This window comes from Cydia splendana, chromosome 6 (assembly GCF_910591565.1).
Source record: "Cydia splendana chromosome 6, ilCydSple1.2, whole genome shotgun sequence".
Lineage (NCBI taxonomy): Eukaryota > Metazoa > Arthropoda > Insecta > Lepidoptera > Tortricidae > Cydia > Cydia splendana.
The window spans coordinates 8,088,190-8,101,422 of NC_085965.1; the positions used below are offsets into that span (position 1 = coordinate 8,088,190).

The window sequence follows — 13,233 nt, forward strand, 5'->3', positions numbered from 1 at the left end:
GTGGCAATGCAGCTAGCATATTTGGGACGTTTGGGCCAGGTAGGGAACATTTCGGGGCTTCATTGTTAGAATACCTATAATTTTTTTTTTGTTTTTGATTTTTTTTGCTTTGCTTGTTACATATTGATCCAGAATGACAATGTAGGTACATTGTATGTAGGCTATTAAAATGTATCTCATTGCACCCATCTTACTATGTTTTATTATTTTCAGTCTTTCGTAAAAATCTGCCAAAAAATTTAGTAGAAAATTATTGAGGGCGCCACTTCCTACGAAACTGTCACATTTTTGACGTAAAATGCTTAAACATGGCCACAATTTAGTATGGATTTTTTTAATTCCAATTTATTTAATTTCTACTATTTTATGTCGCACTATACTTTAGCGTATGCCCAGTAGTCTTTGTCTGAAGGCACGTAGTAATGAAATGTAAGTAAATGTAATCACATTGGACATGCCCAGTATCGATTCCATGTGTATGTACATGTCCTTGCTCACTTGCTGGCACTTAGAGTCGATGTCGAAGCTTTTGCAGGTCTTATTTTATTTTTTATTTTTATCAGGTTTCTTTGTAGATATCTATGTTGTGCAGGCAAAGTTTTAAGTAGTAAGGCTTAGGCAACGTTTAGATTTGGCTAGTCAATACTTGGACAGTCCAACCCTGAAGCACAAAATGAGCAAATTGAGGTTCATTGGAACCAGGCCCATCCAGTTCCATCGGGCGGGCCGTATTCCTGTTTGCCACCATCATTGTTTTATTTAAAAAAAAACTTTATTATATCGGCATAAGCAGGTATTTTTCTTGCGAAGTTTATGATGATGATGACAACTGTCACAATTATTAATTAATAATTACACAGGTCAAAAACACAGAAATAAAATGTCAAAAATTATACAATTAATAATACAGTATTGTCACAAGATTTAAAATAACTTTCGGTAATTCTTGACAGGAAATGAGTTCTGTGTCAAGTGTGTGTGTCTGTGTCTTCCTAGCATTGAATTTCGGGACAATTGTCGTGTTTCTTGTGACAATTGTCATTAGCTTCGCAAAATAAGTACTTTAGTAGTAGTAGTAGTAGTAATCACTTTATTGTACACAACACAGGTTTACAAAAATAAATTACAGTATTGGAAGTACAAAGGCGAACTTATCCCTATAAGGGATCTCTTCCAGCTAACCTTCGATTAGAAGAGAGGAAAACTCCAGTCGGGTCAGATAGACAAACTTACGGGATGTACAGTAATATTTACAAAAAGTAAAAAATAAAATACATACTAGCATACATATATACAAGTTTAAAGTAGAAATAAAGGTTAGTACTTAACCAGATCACGCTGATTGGAAAGCCAAAGCTTCTTCAGATTAGCCTTGAGCTTGAGTGACGCCACAGAGTGGGACCGCTTGAGCGACAGGGGCAACTCGTTTCACAACTTGACAGCGCGCAATGTAAAAGAATTTGCATATGTTCGCGTCTTATTATGCGGAATAGTAAGTGTGAGATTACAGCTAAATCGTAAACGTTGATCACTTCCTTCAGCCACATAGTTAAATCTTTCCGTTAGGTAAGATGGGGAACGGGGGTTAAAGAGTATATTGAACAGCAACGACACGACATGCACATCTCTGCGTCGGCGGATCGGTAACCACCCGAGCTGGGAGCGAAATTTGGAGACGTGATCATATTTACGGAGGCTAAATATATACTTGATGCAAACATTTTGTAAACGCTCAAGTTTATCCAGCCATTCCTCATTAAGGTCCAGATACGCAACGTCACCATAGTCTAGAAGAGGGAGCAAGGGAGAACAGGCAAGAGTCAGTTTAGTATGAAGAGGGAGAAAATTCTGCAGCCGTCGAAGAGAGTGGAGGGATCCAAAAACTTTTTTACTCACCTCAGCAATATGGGGAGACCAGGAAAGCGTCTGATCCATGGTGATACCCAAATTTCGGACAGTAGAGGAGAAAGGGATATTAGTCCCATCAAACAAAATGTCGGGTACCACCATGTCCGAAAGCTTGCCTACATAACACCTACATAATAAGGACTACCAATGATAATCGCCTGCGACTTCCTAGCATTGATTTTCAAACCAAATTTGCACGCCCAGTCTCGTATGGATTCCAAATAAAGGTTGATTTGAGTAATCAATGAAGAAAGATCATCTATACTGGCCGCTGCATAAATCTGTAGATCGTTTGCGACTGCGACTTTATTGGCGATATAATGGCGTTCCTTTAGTTAGTTAGTTAAAATGTTGGTGGCAAACAAGCATACCGCCTGTCCGATGGTAAGCGGTTACCGTAGTCTATAGAGCCCTGTGACGTCAGTAACAGTGATGTCGGCAATTGTCGCACCTGTCACCGTGGTGAAATAGGAGCCAGGATTCACTAGTTTTCTTATATAATGTAGGTTCGAATTTCCTTATGTCTATCAGCAGCCGAATTATGGTTAGCTTTATCCATGATGTGACAATTGAGAAATGTCCGCTCGAAAGTATTAATTTATGACCCAATTCGTACCTTGTCACAGTGACAATCAATGAAATGAAAGTCGCTAGAGACTTCATACTATTGTCACTGTGACAAGGTACAAAATGGGTCATAAAACTCATAAATTAAAACTTTCAACTGTACAGCGATTTGCAAAAGTGGCAAAAGTAGGTATGCAATGCCAATGGTTGAAAGAATGAAATGGTTACTGAGTTGGAATAAAATTCGACTGAGAATATCTACTGAGATGCATCACTAAATTATTGTGTTTAAAGTATAAAAATTATTAAGTATAAAATAGTGATTTAATTAAAAATAGATCCATCGATTTGGTCATCGTAATCTTCTCTCGGCACGTCTCGTCGTATTTTCGAACCCTCGTAGTTTCGGCTTGGATAATGCTAGAAAGCTGAACTTTTTAGAATACCATGTAGTTAGTGAACTTATCAAAAACACCAAGTTTTATTAGGCTACCTATTATATTTTAAATTTTGTAGATACTTTAATTTTCACTGTTCGAACCATATGAAATTTGTGTCATAGAAAATACAGACTACTTCCTGAAGACCTAAAAGGCTGAAATTTGGCACGTAAAGATAGGTCTGTAACACATATGGTGATGAAAAATCTGTAACTTTATCCCTGCAACCCCTTGAAATGGGGGTACCTAAAAATACAGGTAAACCTAAAAACATTGGTTCCTGAAGTTCTAGAATCGTGAAATTTTGTGTGATGGTATCGGTAATAATCGGAATGCTAATAAAAAAACAACAAATTAATAAAAAGTTTTCAAATTACTTTATGCGACCACCATGAGAACATGAAAATTTTTCATTAAATACAATTGTTACTTGATTTACTTAACTCTCCCTACGGAGTTCCTTTTAATCATCAATTATTTTCTGAATTTTACAAATAAATTTAATATACCTACACATTCGGTTAGTAACTTTTATAAAATCGTTGAGAATGTAAATAGATCGTTATTTGAGTACCGACCATTATGAACGGATTTATTCCTTTGTCCAAATTGAAATTGGCGCAATTGGACATAAAAGATGCAAATTGGACGAACGGTAGAGATTTAGTAATCCTGTTACTGAAAGCCAGGTTTTCAGGTAAAATCCTTTAAATTCTGTGATATTGTTTTCATTCTAGGGTATTATCTAAGCGGCTGAATGATTGAATTACTTTAGTTAATATAAAAAAACCAAATGGCTGAAGTGACCCATTACATACCTATATTTAAAGACCTACCTACCCAAATAGAAAAGAGGATTTTAAAAGTTTTTACTCATATTTTTATCTCTGAAAAGGCTTTCCTCTCCACTTAATTTTTAATATTTATTTTTACAAATCAGACTTGCATTTGTTTTACAAAGTTTTAATTTGTAGACGGTTACAGTACGGTTACCATCAGTTTGTCACTGACATAAACGCCGTCGAGAACGTAATTTACTTTCTATACATCTCGCTCGCACTCGCATATTAGTGCAAACGGGATATATAGAAAGTAAATTACGTTCTCGACGGCGTTTATGTCAGTGACAAACTGATGGTAACCGTACAGGATTATGATATCCGCTTGTAACATCTACTAGGTTTTATTAAATGCCAGTAACGATGTTTGAATCATTTTTGCGAGTAACTAAAAAACTCCACCTTGTAGTAACTAAATAAAAAAAATTTTTACAGCCGTCCGCCGAAGACTCCGAAAACCGACCAAAGTCAGCACCAGCACCTCAGTATCGAGCAGCGTGTCCCGGTCCACCGACCAAGTGATATCCGCTAGTGTGAACCGGCCTAAAATCCGAGGTCGCCCGAGTATAGCCAGTCGAAAGTCGTCGGCTGCTATCGATAATTCTGTCGCCACCGACGACCATAAGGACAAGGATGGCTACAAGGTAACTTATTTATAGATCGAGTGAGGCATTTGGTCAAATTCTAGATAGGTCTTCCGACCATGTGATGTCCGCTTGTGTAATCTGGCCTGAGATCTAGGTCACCCGAGCTATCCGGAATTGGTCGGCTGCCGTATAGAATTCTGTCACTACCGACGATCAGGCAGACACACACACACAACATCACACACAGACAGAGAAACACACACAGACACTGACACACAGCCACAGACAGAGAGACAGAGTGATGCATAAGGTAATTTGTTCCTGAGTTATGGATGTTTTATATGTATATAAGTATTTATATATAATTATGTATTATATATATCGTCGTCTAGTACCCACAACACAAGCCTTATTGAGCTTACCGTGGGACTAGATTGATCTGTGTAAAATTGTCCTATAATATTTATTTTATTTATTTATTTATTATTTAATTTATTTATAGATCGAGTGAGCCATTCGGCCAAATTCTAGTAATAAGTAGGTTGTCTGACCAAGTGATATTTTGCAAGTTAAAACCGGCTTAAGATCCGAGGCCGACCAAGCGTATCTAGCCATGTCTTCCGCTGCTGTAGATAATTATGTTGCTACCGTAGAAGGACAAGGATGAATATAATAATTGTGTCAAAAGAAAGTGGTCAAATGAAATGAGAATAGGTCCTCCGACCAGGTGAACTCGAATGAGTAAGCCAATTAAAACTTCTTCATTAAATAACATTGTCGGCTTGTGAACACCATCACCTAGCATAAGCCTCTCTTTAAGTATCCTCATCCCGTTTCATTTGATTTAATAACTTATCAAAAAAAATACGAAAAAAAATCGTGTTAGTTAGCAGAAAAGCGTAACCCGTTTCGTCTGTGAGTGAACTTATAAACTTCAAACTTGTCTCTAAAACAAGACGTGTCTCGAAATCTCAAAGATTCAAAGTGCTATAGTATTGTTCAAATCTTCTTAAACACAATCGCGGCCTGTAATACTTTCCAACATCTATTAGAGGGCTATTAGCTAGAAAACGACAGGATACGCGGAATCGCGCTGTTCCGGTAAACGCATTTAGGAAAGTGGTCTTGCTGTGAACTTGCCAGGAAAAGACCATTGCCTTACGAGGACCATGATGCCAACTTACCTTTGCCATCTACTAACTTATTACCACTCGATAATTAACCTAAAGCTAAAGCAATAAGAGTGGCACATGCTTTAGAGAGTTGACATGGTAAGTTGGTGTTTTAGCAAAATGCAACGCGGATGTGTTATGGAGCTTTTTGAGCGTAGAGTTGTTAGCCTTCAACGTGTATTTTGCTTAAGCGTTTGCAGTTTTCAAGAGCTCTATGTTTAAAGATTTTAAGTGTACTTTTGGCTAACTTGTTGTTTTTTGAGAGTGGTAAAACAACAATGCTTTAAGAGGGAAATGTCATTCCGAATTTCACTTGTGTAGAATAATGGTGGACATTGATAGATTGGTGTTAATTGTTTGGATACTAGCATAGTATTTAAATTGGGGTTTAAATAATGTAACTTGTTTTTATACACTACTATTCCTTTGATCAGCACATACTATTATGTGAATCAGTAAATGAGAGATCGTAACGACCACTTTATGTCCACTTTATTATATGTCAGCTATTTTAGAACTAGAGGCAAGGTACAAGGCAGGGGCAGACCAAGACGTAGCTATGTAGACCAAATAAAAGAAAAAGCTGGTGACGTGTCGTATCAAGAGGTCAAGGATATGGCATATGAGAGGGAGAAATGGAAAATACTCCACCGACATAGGATACCTCTAAAATTGAAGAAGAAGATTTTAGAACTGTAATTCTAATGTGTCGCATCCTCTTCATAAAATTCACAGCAAATGCAAACACAACAATGTATATTGTTATAATTTAAAATTTATTTCCGCTGGCCATTTAACTAATGATCCTATGACAGGTCTAATTATATCCTTATGAAACTACACAACGGGACTTAATCGCGTATTTAAGTTTTAAGATTTACCTCCGACGTTACGAGGACGGCGTTGTCCCCGTGGTCTCGGAGTGGTACGGGCCGGAATTAGCAAATAAAATAAAACGTCTGGTATATCCTTATGAGTTTTATTAGAAATATCAATATCTTACATATCTTATCAATATCAATAGCAACCATGCATTAGCATGTCATATTAAATCAATATTATAATCAAACGAATATATGCGGAATGTACATAATCGGTAAATGAGTCAGAACCGGTCTGGCTTAGCGACTATCTTGAACTTGTTATATATAAGTTTTATTGCTAAACTACTTTCGATAAAAAACCTTGTTTAATAAAATTATCGACCGATGCTTACTTATTTATATCAATAAGGAATAGGCCAACAACGCTAATGCCTGTTGTTTTGAACTACGGTCGATCAATAATTCAGCAATTACTATACGTAATAGAGGCGAAAACCTTATTTCCTCTTACATTGATGTTAATGGTTAATGGAATTATGCCGAGATAATAACTTAAACTTTTACATTACCTTAAAATGGGATGAGTTAGGACAAATCCGAAGTTCAAACCTCAATAAAAGTTTATTTTTATATGTGGCACGTTGAAAAGTGTTCCGGTAGTATGAACTTTAGTTTTTCAATGATAATCTGTCGTTTCATTTCATAGATTCAACGATAAACGCAAATAGTAGGAAATGCCAGCTCACCCCGTAGTCGGGGTTAGGAGGGATAGGAATTGAGTGAGATGGGACAAGAGTTCAAGCGTCAGCATTGCGGATGCGTTTGGAAGACTCACCGACAGTGGATAATCATACGTACATTTCTGACTTAGCTCAAGTGAGGATTTAGGTGACATTCGAATTCAGACTGCACCAGCGTCACTGTTATGATGTTTGCAGGCATGCAGTACAGTAACGTTTATGCAGTTTGAATCCGAATGTACAGCACGTCATGTGCCGTACCATTCTTTTGTCTCATTCATCAAATTGTTCAATGAGTAAACAAATAACTGTCAGATTTTTATTGTAACACACTTTTATTCCTCACTGTACTTCTCATATCTGTGCCTATCAAGTACTTCTCGAGACCTCGAGACTCGATGTATTTTTGTTCTACCATCGAGGAGTTCCTTTGGCTACCTTCCGACTGCATTATCAGATCAGCTCCATGTTAGCATATTATTGCATTGTGATCGAAAATACGGAAGTATGCCAAATTTCAGCTCAATCGGACACCGAGAAGTGGTTAAAATATAAGTTACAAGATTTGAATCAAACTTACAAATAATTATACGCACTGAAGCTATATTAAACTGTATAAAAACATGTTTATATCTTTCCTCAGATCGTCTGCTACTACACCAACTGGTCCCAATACCGCACCAAACTCGGCAAGTTCACCCCCGAAGACATCCAGCCGGACCTCTGCACCCACATGATATTCGCCTTCGGCTGGCTGAAGAAGGGCAAACTGAGCTCCTTCGAGTCCAACGATGAGACGAAGGACGGGAAGACTGGATTGTACGACAGAATCAATGCGCTGAAGAAGGCTAATCCGAAGTTGAAAACTCTTTTGGCTATTGGTAAGTTTTTATACTTTTTTTAAAGCTTTTATTGTGTCTTGTGCCCCACTGCTGAGCAAAGGGATCCCGCCAGACACCACAAAATCGATCAAGTCACGGTCATCTCAATAAGGCTTGTGCTGTGGGTACTAGACGATGATACATATAGTATTATCTATGTATATAGATATAGATAAATACTTAAATACGTAAATAGAAAACATCTATAACTCAAGAACAAAAATCTGTGATACTTAACACACAAATAATGGCTCTTACCAAGATTCGAACCCTTGACCTCTTGCTTCGTTGGCAGGGTCACTACCAACACTACCAACTAGGTTAAGAGGCCGTTAATAATAAATGTATTTATAATCTTAAGCTTAAATAAGTCTTAAATTTTACCATGTACATTCTCGGTGAAGCCGCTGCAGTACATGTCAGAATCTTGACTATTCTTGACGACTCAAAAAAATTCGATACGTAGAGTGAACTAATTTTAACTTCCAAGAGGAACCGATTTACCCCCTGTAATTGCCAAAACGAAAGTGAATGTGGTTGATGGTATGAAGGTTGAAAAATGAACGATTTGTAAGAAAAAAAAAACGAGTATAGTCTGCGCGGATAGAGAAGTCGTGGAATGTATGGGGCCCAATTTCCGCACAGACTCTTTATGCTAACTTAGGTATTTCTAATTGGCCGCGATGAAACGTAATGTATTGTGCTACCGTTGGTACTTTAGAAAAAGCCCCCGCATACTATCCGAGCCCAACGCAGCCGGTTTGGATACTGCACTTTAGTTTTATAAAGATAAAAAATTGGAGATTGCGATCCCAACAGTTTGCATGTCTGTTAGTCGTAAAATAAAAGCTAATTACCGTCTTCCGTTCATTAACTCCTAATACTATGATTCTATTTAACTACAATACTTAACCGCAATTAAAAACACACGTACGCGTAACCTCAGTGGAATATTAGAATAAGGATTCACACGAACCCTCCGCTCAAAAAACCGCTCTCATACAATCGAAATTACGCTCTCATTATAAAACGACATGCTTAAATTAGGCATGAAACTTTGCATGAACATTTAGGTACTTAACATAAATATCTGTCTGGTACTAGTTTTCGTTCCTAAAAATTGTTATAAGTACAAAGAAAATAAAGTAAAGTTTTATATGTAAAATCCTGTACCTACGGATATGGTGGTCGTTCTCGTCTACGTGACAGCGTGATAAAACGGTGTCCGTCACTTTCTATCCCGCAGTGTAAAAAAGTGACAGTTATTTTATCACGTGGATAAAGGCATCCATAATACGCCTGCTGCAGCGGTATCATGGTCGCATTTTTATCACCTGTCATGCCATGCGTCACTTTCGTACTTACATATTTGTTAGAACGTGACAGGCATGGTGACAAATGATAAAGAGCCGACCATATTAGCCCTACTGCGGTGGCGCAGCATGGTTCCATTTTTATCGCCTGTCACCGTTGTCCGACACTTTCGCACTTACATACTTGTTAGAACGTGACAGGCATGGTGACAAGCGATAAAAATGCGACCGTGCTATACCGGTGCTGGTGTAATTAAACACTTCATAACGCGGAGTTGGGTAGTAACTACACACATATGTGTATATAATTATTTGTTAAATATTCCAGTTATAAAACCATAGCTAAACAGCTTAAATGCTTGCATGTTGAATTCTCGGAAAGCCACGAATTTCGCATGCCGCATCCACCGCTCCTGAAATTTTCCAGCAAGTTTTCAGAAGGTATTCGGCATTGTCACGGACATATCTCTAGGTAGACTACGCAAATTCAAACTCCATTTACTCGTTTCAATCGTATCAACGAGAGCTCTGCAGAGCACATTCCTTATATACATATTTTTATCCTACTAATGTTACTTGTATAATTTGTTAAAACTAATGAAAATTCATTGGAATTTCAACAATTAGTATTATTGCATGATAATGAGCAGGGAGCAGGTTGTTTAAAAAAAATGTTATTTTATGTGAACCTACTATTTATTTTATCATATTGTTTCTAAATTCTATTCAACAGAATATTTTAAAAATCTTGGCGAAGGCTTTATTTCAGGGATAAAAAACAACCAATATAAATTACAGTAATTGTTACAGAAGATGCGTGTTAGTTACATTATGAGTCAAGATCCATCAGTTAGTTTATAGTACATTACGATACAAGTGCGAAGGAGTGTTTTAAATCGAGACGAGTTGCGAATTACTTATTCGCACATGTATCGTACAACGTTTTACAGTACATATGACCCTTTAAATTTTCAACATACTTATAGTTACGTAATGTGTTCATTATCACACTAGTGCGGTAAAGTAGTACCATATGTACTGTAAAACAATTTGTAGCTGCCAAAGTGGAACTTATGGGCTATTAGGCATCATTAGAAAGGTATATATCTGTGTACCATGCTAGCCTGGGGCGGTTTCTCGTTACGCCAGTTGGTCAAGTGTGTGGAGATCGTGCTAAGGGTTCCATACAGAGATCCGCTTTATATGCAAATCCGGTGAATCCGACGTTGTTTTCGAGTTGCTTTTTTAGCATATCATATTCTCACATCTGAGAAAAGGAATTCAAACGAATATTCAAAATTCGTGGAAGCAAAGATGCCTTAATAAGCGATGCAGTACCGTGAGTTGCCAAAAATGCAGTGATTCTGGTTTAGTATAAAAATTACCCCGCTTTCGTTGCTACCCCAAAGCACTTTACAATATTTTTCATATTGTTTAAAAAAAGTCATTATTTAATGTCGCAAAAAAAAAACAGCAATTAACAAAGAAAAATAACGCACAATAAGCACAATAAAGTTTACGTACAAAAGGGTTCTTGATTGTACCTACCTATTTAAAAAAAAAATATTTACATCACGCATCAATAGCATTTAAAGTTAACTGAGTTGACTGCCCGATTCGAACTTTAAGATACGTGAATTAATAGATCTGGAAACGATATGGATTAGATGTGTCAGTGTCAAAAGTGACGTTTTTGTTTGAAGAGACGTCACATTTGACACTGACACATCTCATCCATATCGTTTCTAGATCTATTAATTCACGTATCTTAAAGTTCGAATCGGGCCGTGAGTTGTTCATTGAGTAATGTGTAAAACAGTTAGATATGTTACTTAAACCGTTAGCACGCGGTTGTATAGAGATACAAAATAACAATAAAAAACTATTATGCATTGCAGTGATCGGATTATGAGTTGCAACAAAGAGATTGTTAGGTTAAAATACAAAGGAGTACGTAACTGTAACTTAAAAAACCCGCAAAGTCGAGCTAGAGAAACACGCATGTAGTCATGCAATTGAGGCGTAATTTGATATCCGTGTCGTAGACACCGACGCTCCTTCTTATATCTCACGTCCCGTAGCATCCGTCCTAAAATCCGCCGAAGAAGAGAAAAAAAGAAAATACTCGAACGCCTGTGCAAAGCGTCACGCAACTTTCACTCCCCTCGTCACTTCCGTCGATGGAGTCTTCGCTCCGCAAATGTCCACCTTCATCAAACATCTCGGTGAGGCCATCGCTGACCATTGGGACAGATCCCTTAGTTTAGTAATGGGCTGGCTAAGATCGAAAATTATAATTTCGATAATCCTAGCCACCGGCATGTGTATCCGCGGGACACGGCACAAATTCAAACCCATCCAACATTTCTTCGGTCTCAAAGACGGTGCAGCCCTACCTAACCCGTCTACCTCCACTCTGCACTAGCGCCATGTTTTTGTTGTTGCTCATTCTGTTTTTTTATAATTTTACATTTTTGATGAATAAATGTCAGTAGTTAAAAATTATTAAATATAAATATAGAGATATGTAATTGATTAAATCAATGATAATCGATTGAAAACATTGATAACTTAATCATACATTGTATTTGAAAATAAAATCGAATGGACGTTAGTTCCGTCGTTAAGTAATATTTCTTTCCGTTTGCGTGCGATTTGACCAATTAACTGTAAAAATTTAAAAATAACTAATTAAAATACCGATGGTTTTAAATCATTAACTATTAGTAGTTAGAACTGTGACATAACGTAATTACCTTTAATTGTTACTTTTTATTGTGTATCTTCTGCTATGTAATTGTTTTTGTGCGTATTACATCATAAACAAAGTTATATGCTATATAGTGCTTAAGTACCACTGTTTACTTTACTTCAGGTAAATAAATGAATACTTCCGCGATATAACCTAATGTAGGTATTTATTAATTAATACTCAGCTGTAAGCATATAAAGGAAAAACTTTTCTTTCTTATTAGGATCGAAAGAGTTCGTGATTCTGTGTAGAAAAAAAATATGCCTTATTGAAAAGAAAATGTTGTGTATGTACACCCAGCTGTAAAAATGCATGACTACTTATGAATGAATTCCATTCATAATGCGTCCATGCAGTTTTGCAGCTATCATTAAATAAAATGACCCACAAACGAACTGCAGTCTGATGCAACATATTGATTATATTGCGTTTCTCGTAATGTAACCGAGCTTATTTCTACTTAGTATTGATACTAATATAATACTAATAATAAAGCAAACTGTTATTCGTATGTTGTTCGTGAAACAAACGATATCGATAAATCATAATACAGCACTATCTCATATGCGACCAAGCCGCCAAGCCTTTCCCACGCAAGGCACAATTGTCGACATTTTTACCTATTTTCACGGGAATGTGGATAAAAACCACACCCGTTTCCCTAACTAGAGCCGTGGCGTAACCGCGCATTATTCGCTTTGCGATATCTGTTGCGAGTGTCGACATCGATATTTTTTGTTTCACATCACTTTATAATTGTTTGCTTTGTGGAGAAAACGATTGGTATGTTTGGTTACCTTGGGCGTTAAGAAAGATTCTATTGGACGTGTTGAAAGGTATTGGTTTCAAATACGAGTCCATAAAAGGTTATCTTTTAAGTGGTTTATAATCTTAGCACCTATAGTCAAGGTACCTATTAAATATCGACAAGGAAAAGTGCCAATAAAGTCATGCACATTTTGTTTTTATTATTGGTAATTTACATATGGGGGACTGGAGGTCCCGGGTTCGAATCCCCCGTAACAAATTAATATGTACCTATGTGTTTATTACGAATATTTGTTCCTGAGCTATTAAAGTTTTCTATATGTATATTTTCTAAGTTTTCTATAGGTATTTATGTATTAGGACCTATCCACAAGCGTTATTGACTTTACCGTTGGATTAGGTTGATTTGTGTAAGATTGTATAATATTTATCTATGTTCAAT

At 36.9% G+C, this 13,233-nt stretch overlaps 1 protein-coding gene across 1 annotated transcript in view; it reads left to right on the forward strand.

The window, feature by feature from the left end:
* LOC134791332 (probable chitinase 10) overlaps positions 1 to 13,233 on the forward strand; it is a 155,583-nt gene that overhangs the window by 80,422 nt on the left and 61,928 nt on the right. The window contains exons 3-4 of the mRNA XM_063762348.1: positions 4,190 to 4,398; positions 7,721 to 7,958. Of these exons, the coding sequence (XP_063618418.1) occupies positions 4,190 to 4,398; positions 7,721 to 7,958 (447 nt within the window). The remainder of the gene's footprint in view (positions 1 to 4,189; positions 4,399 to 7,720; positions 7,959 to 13,233) is intronic.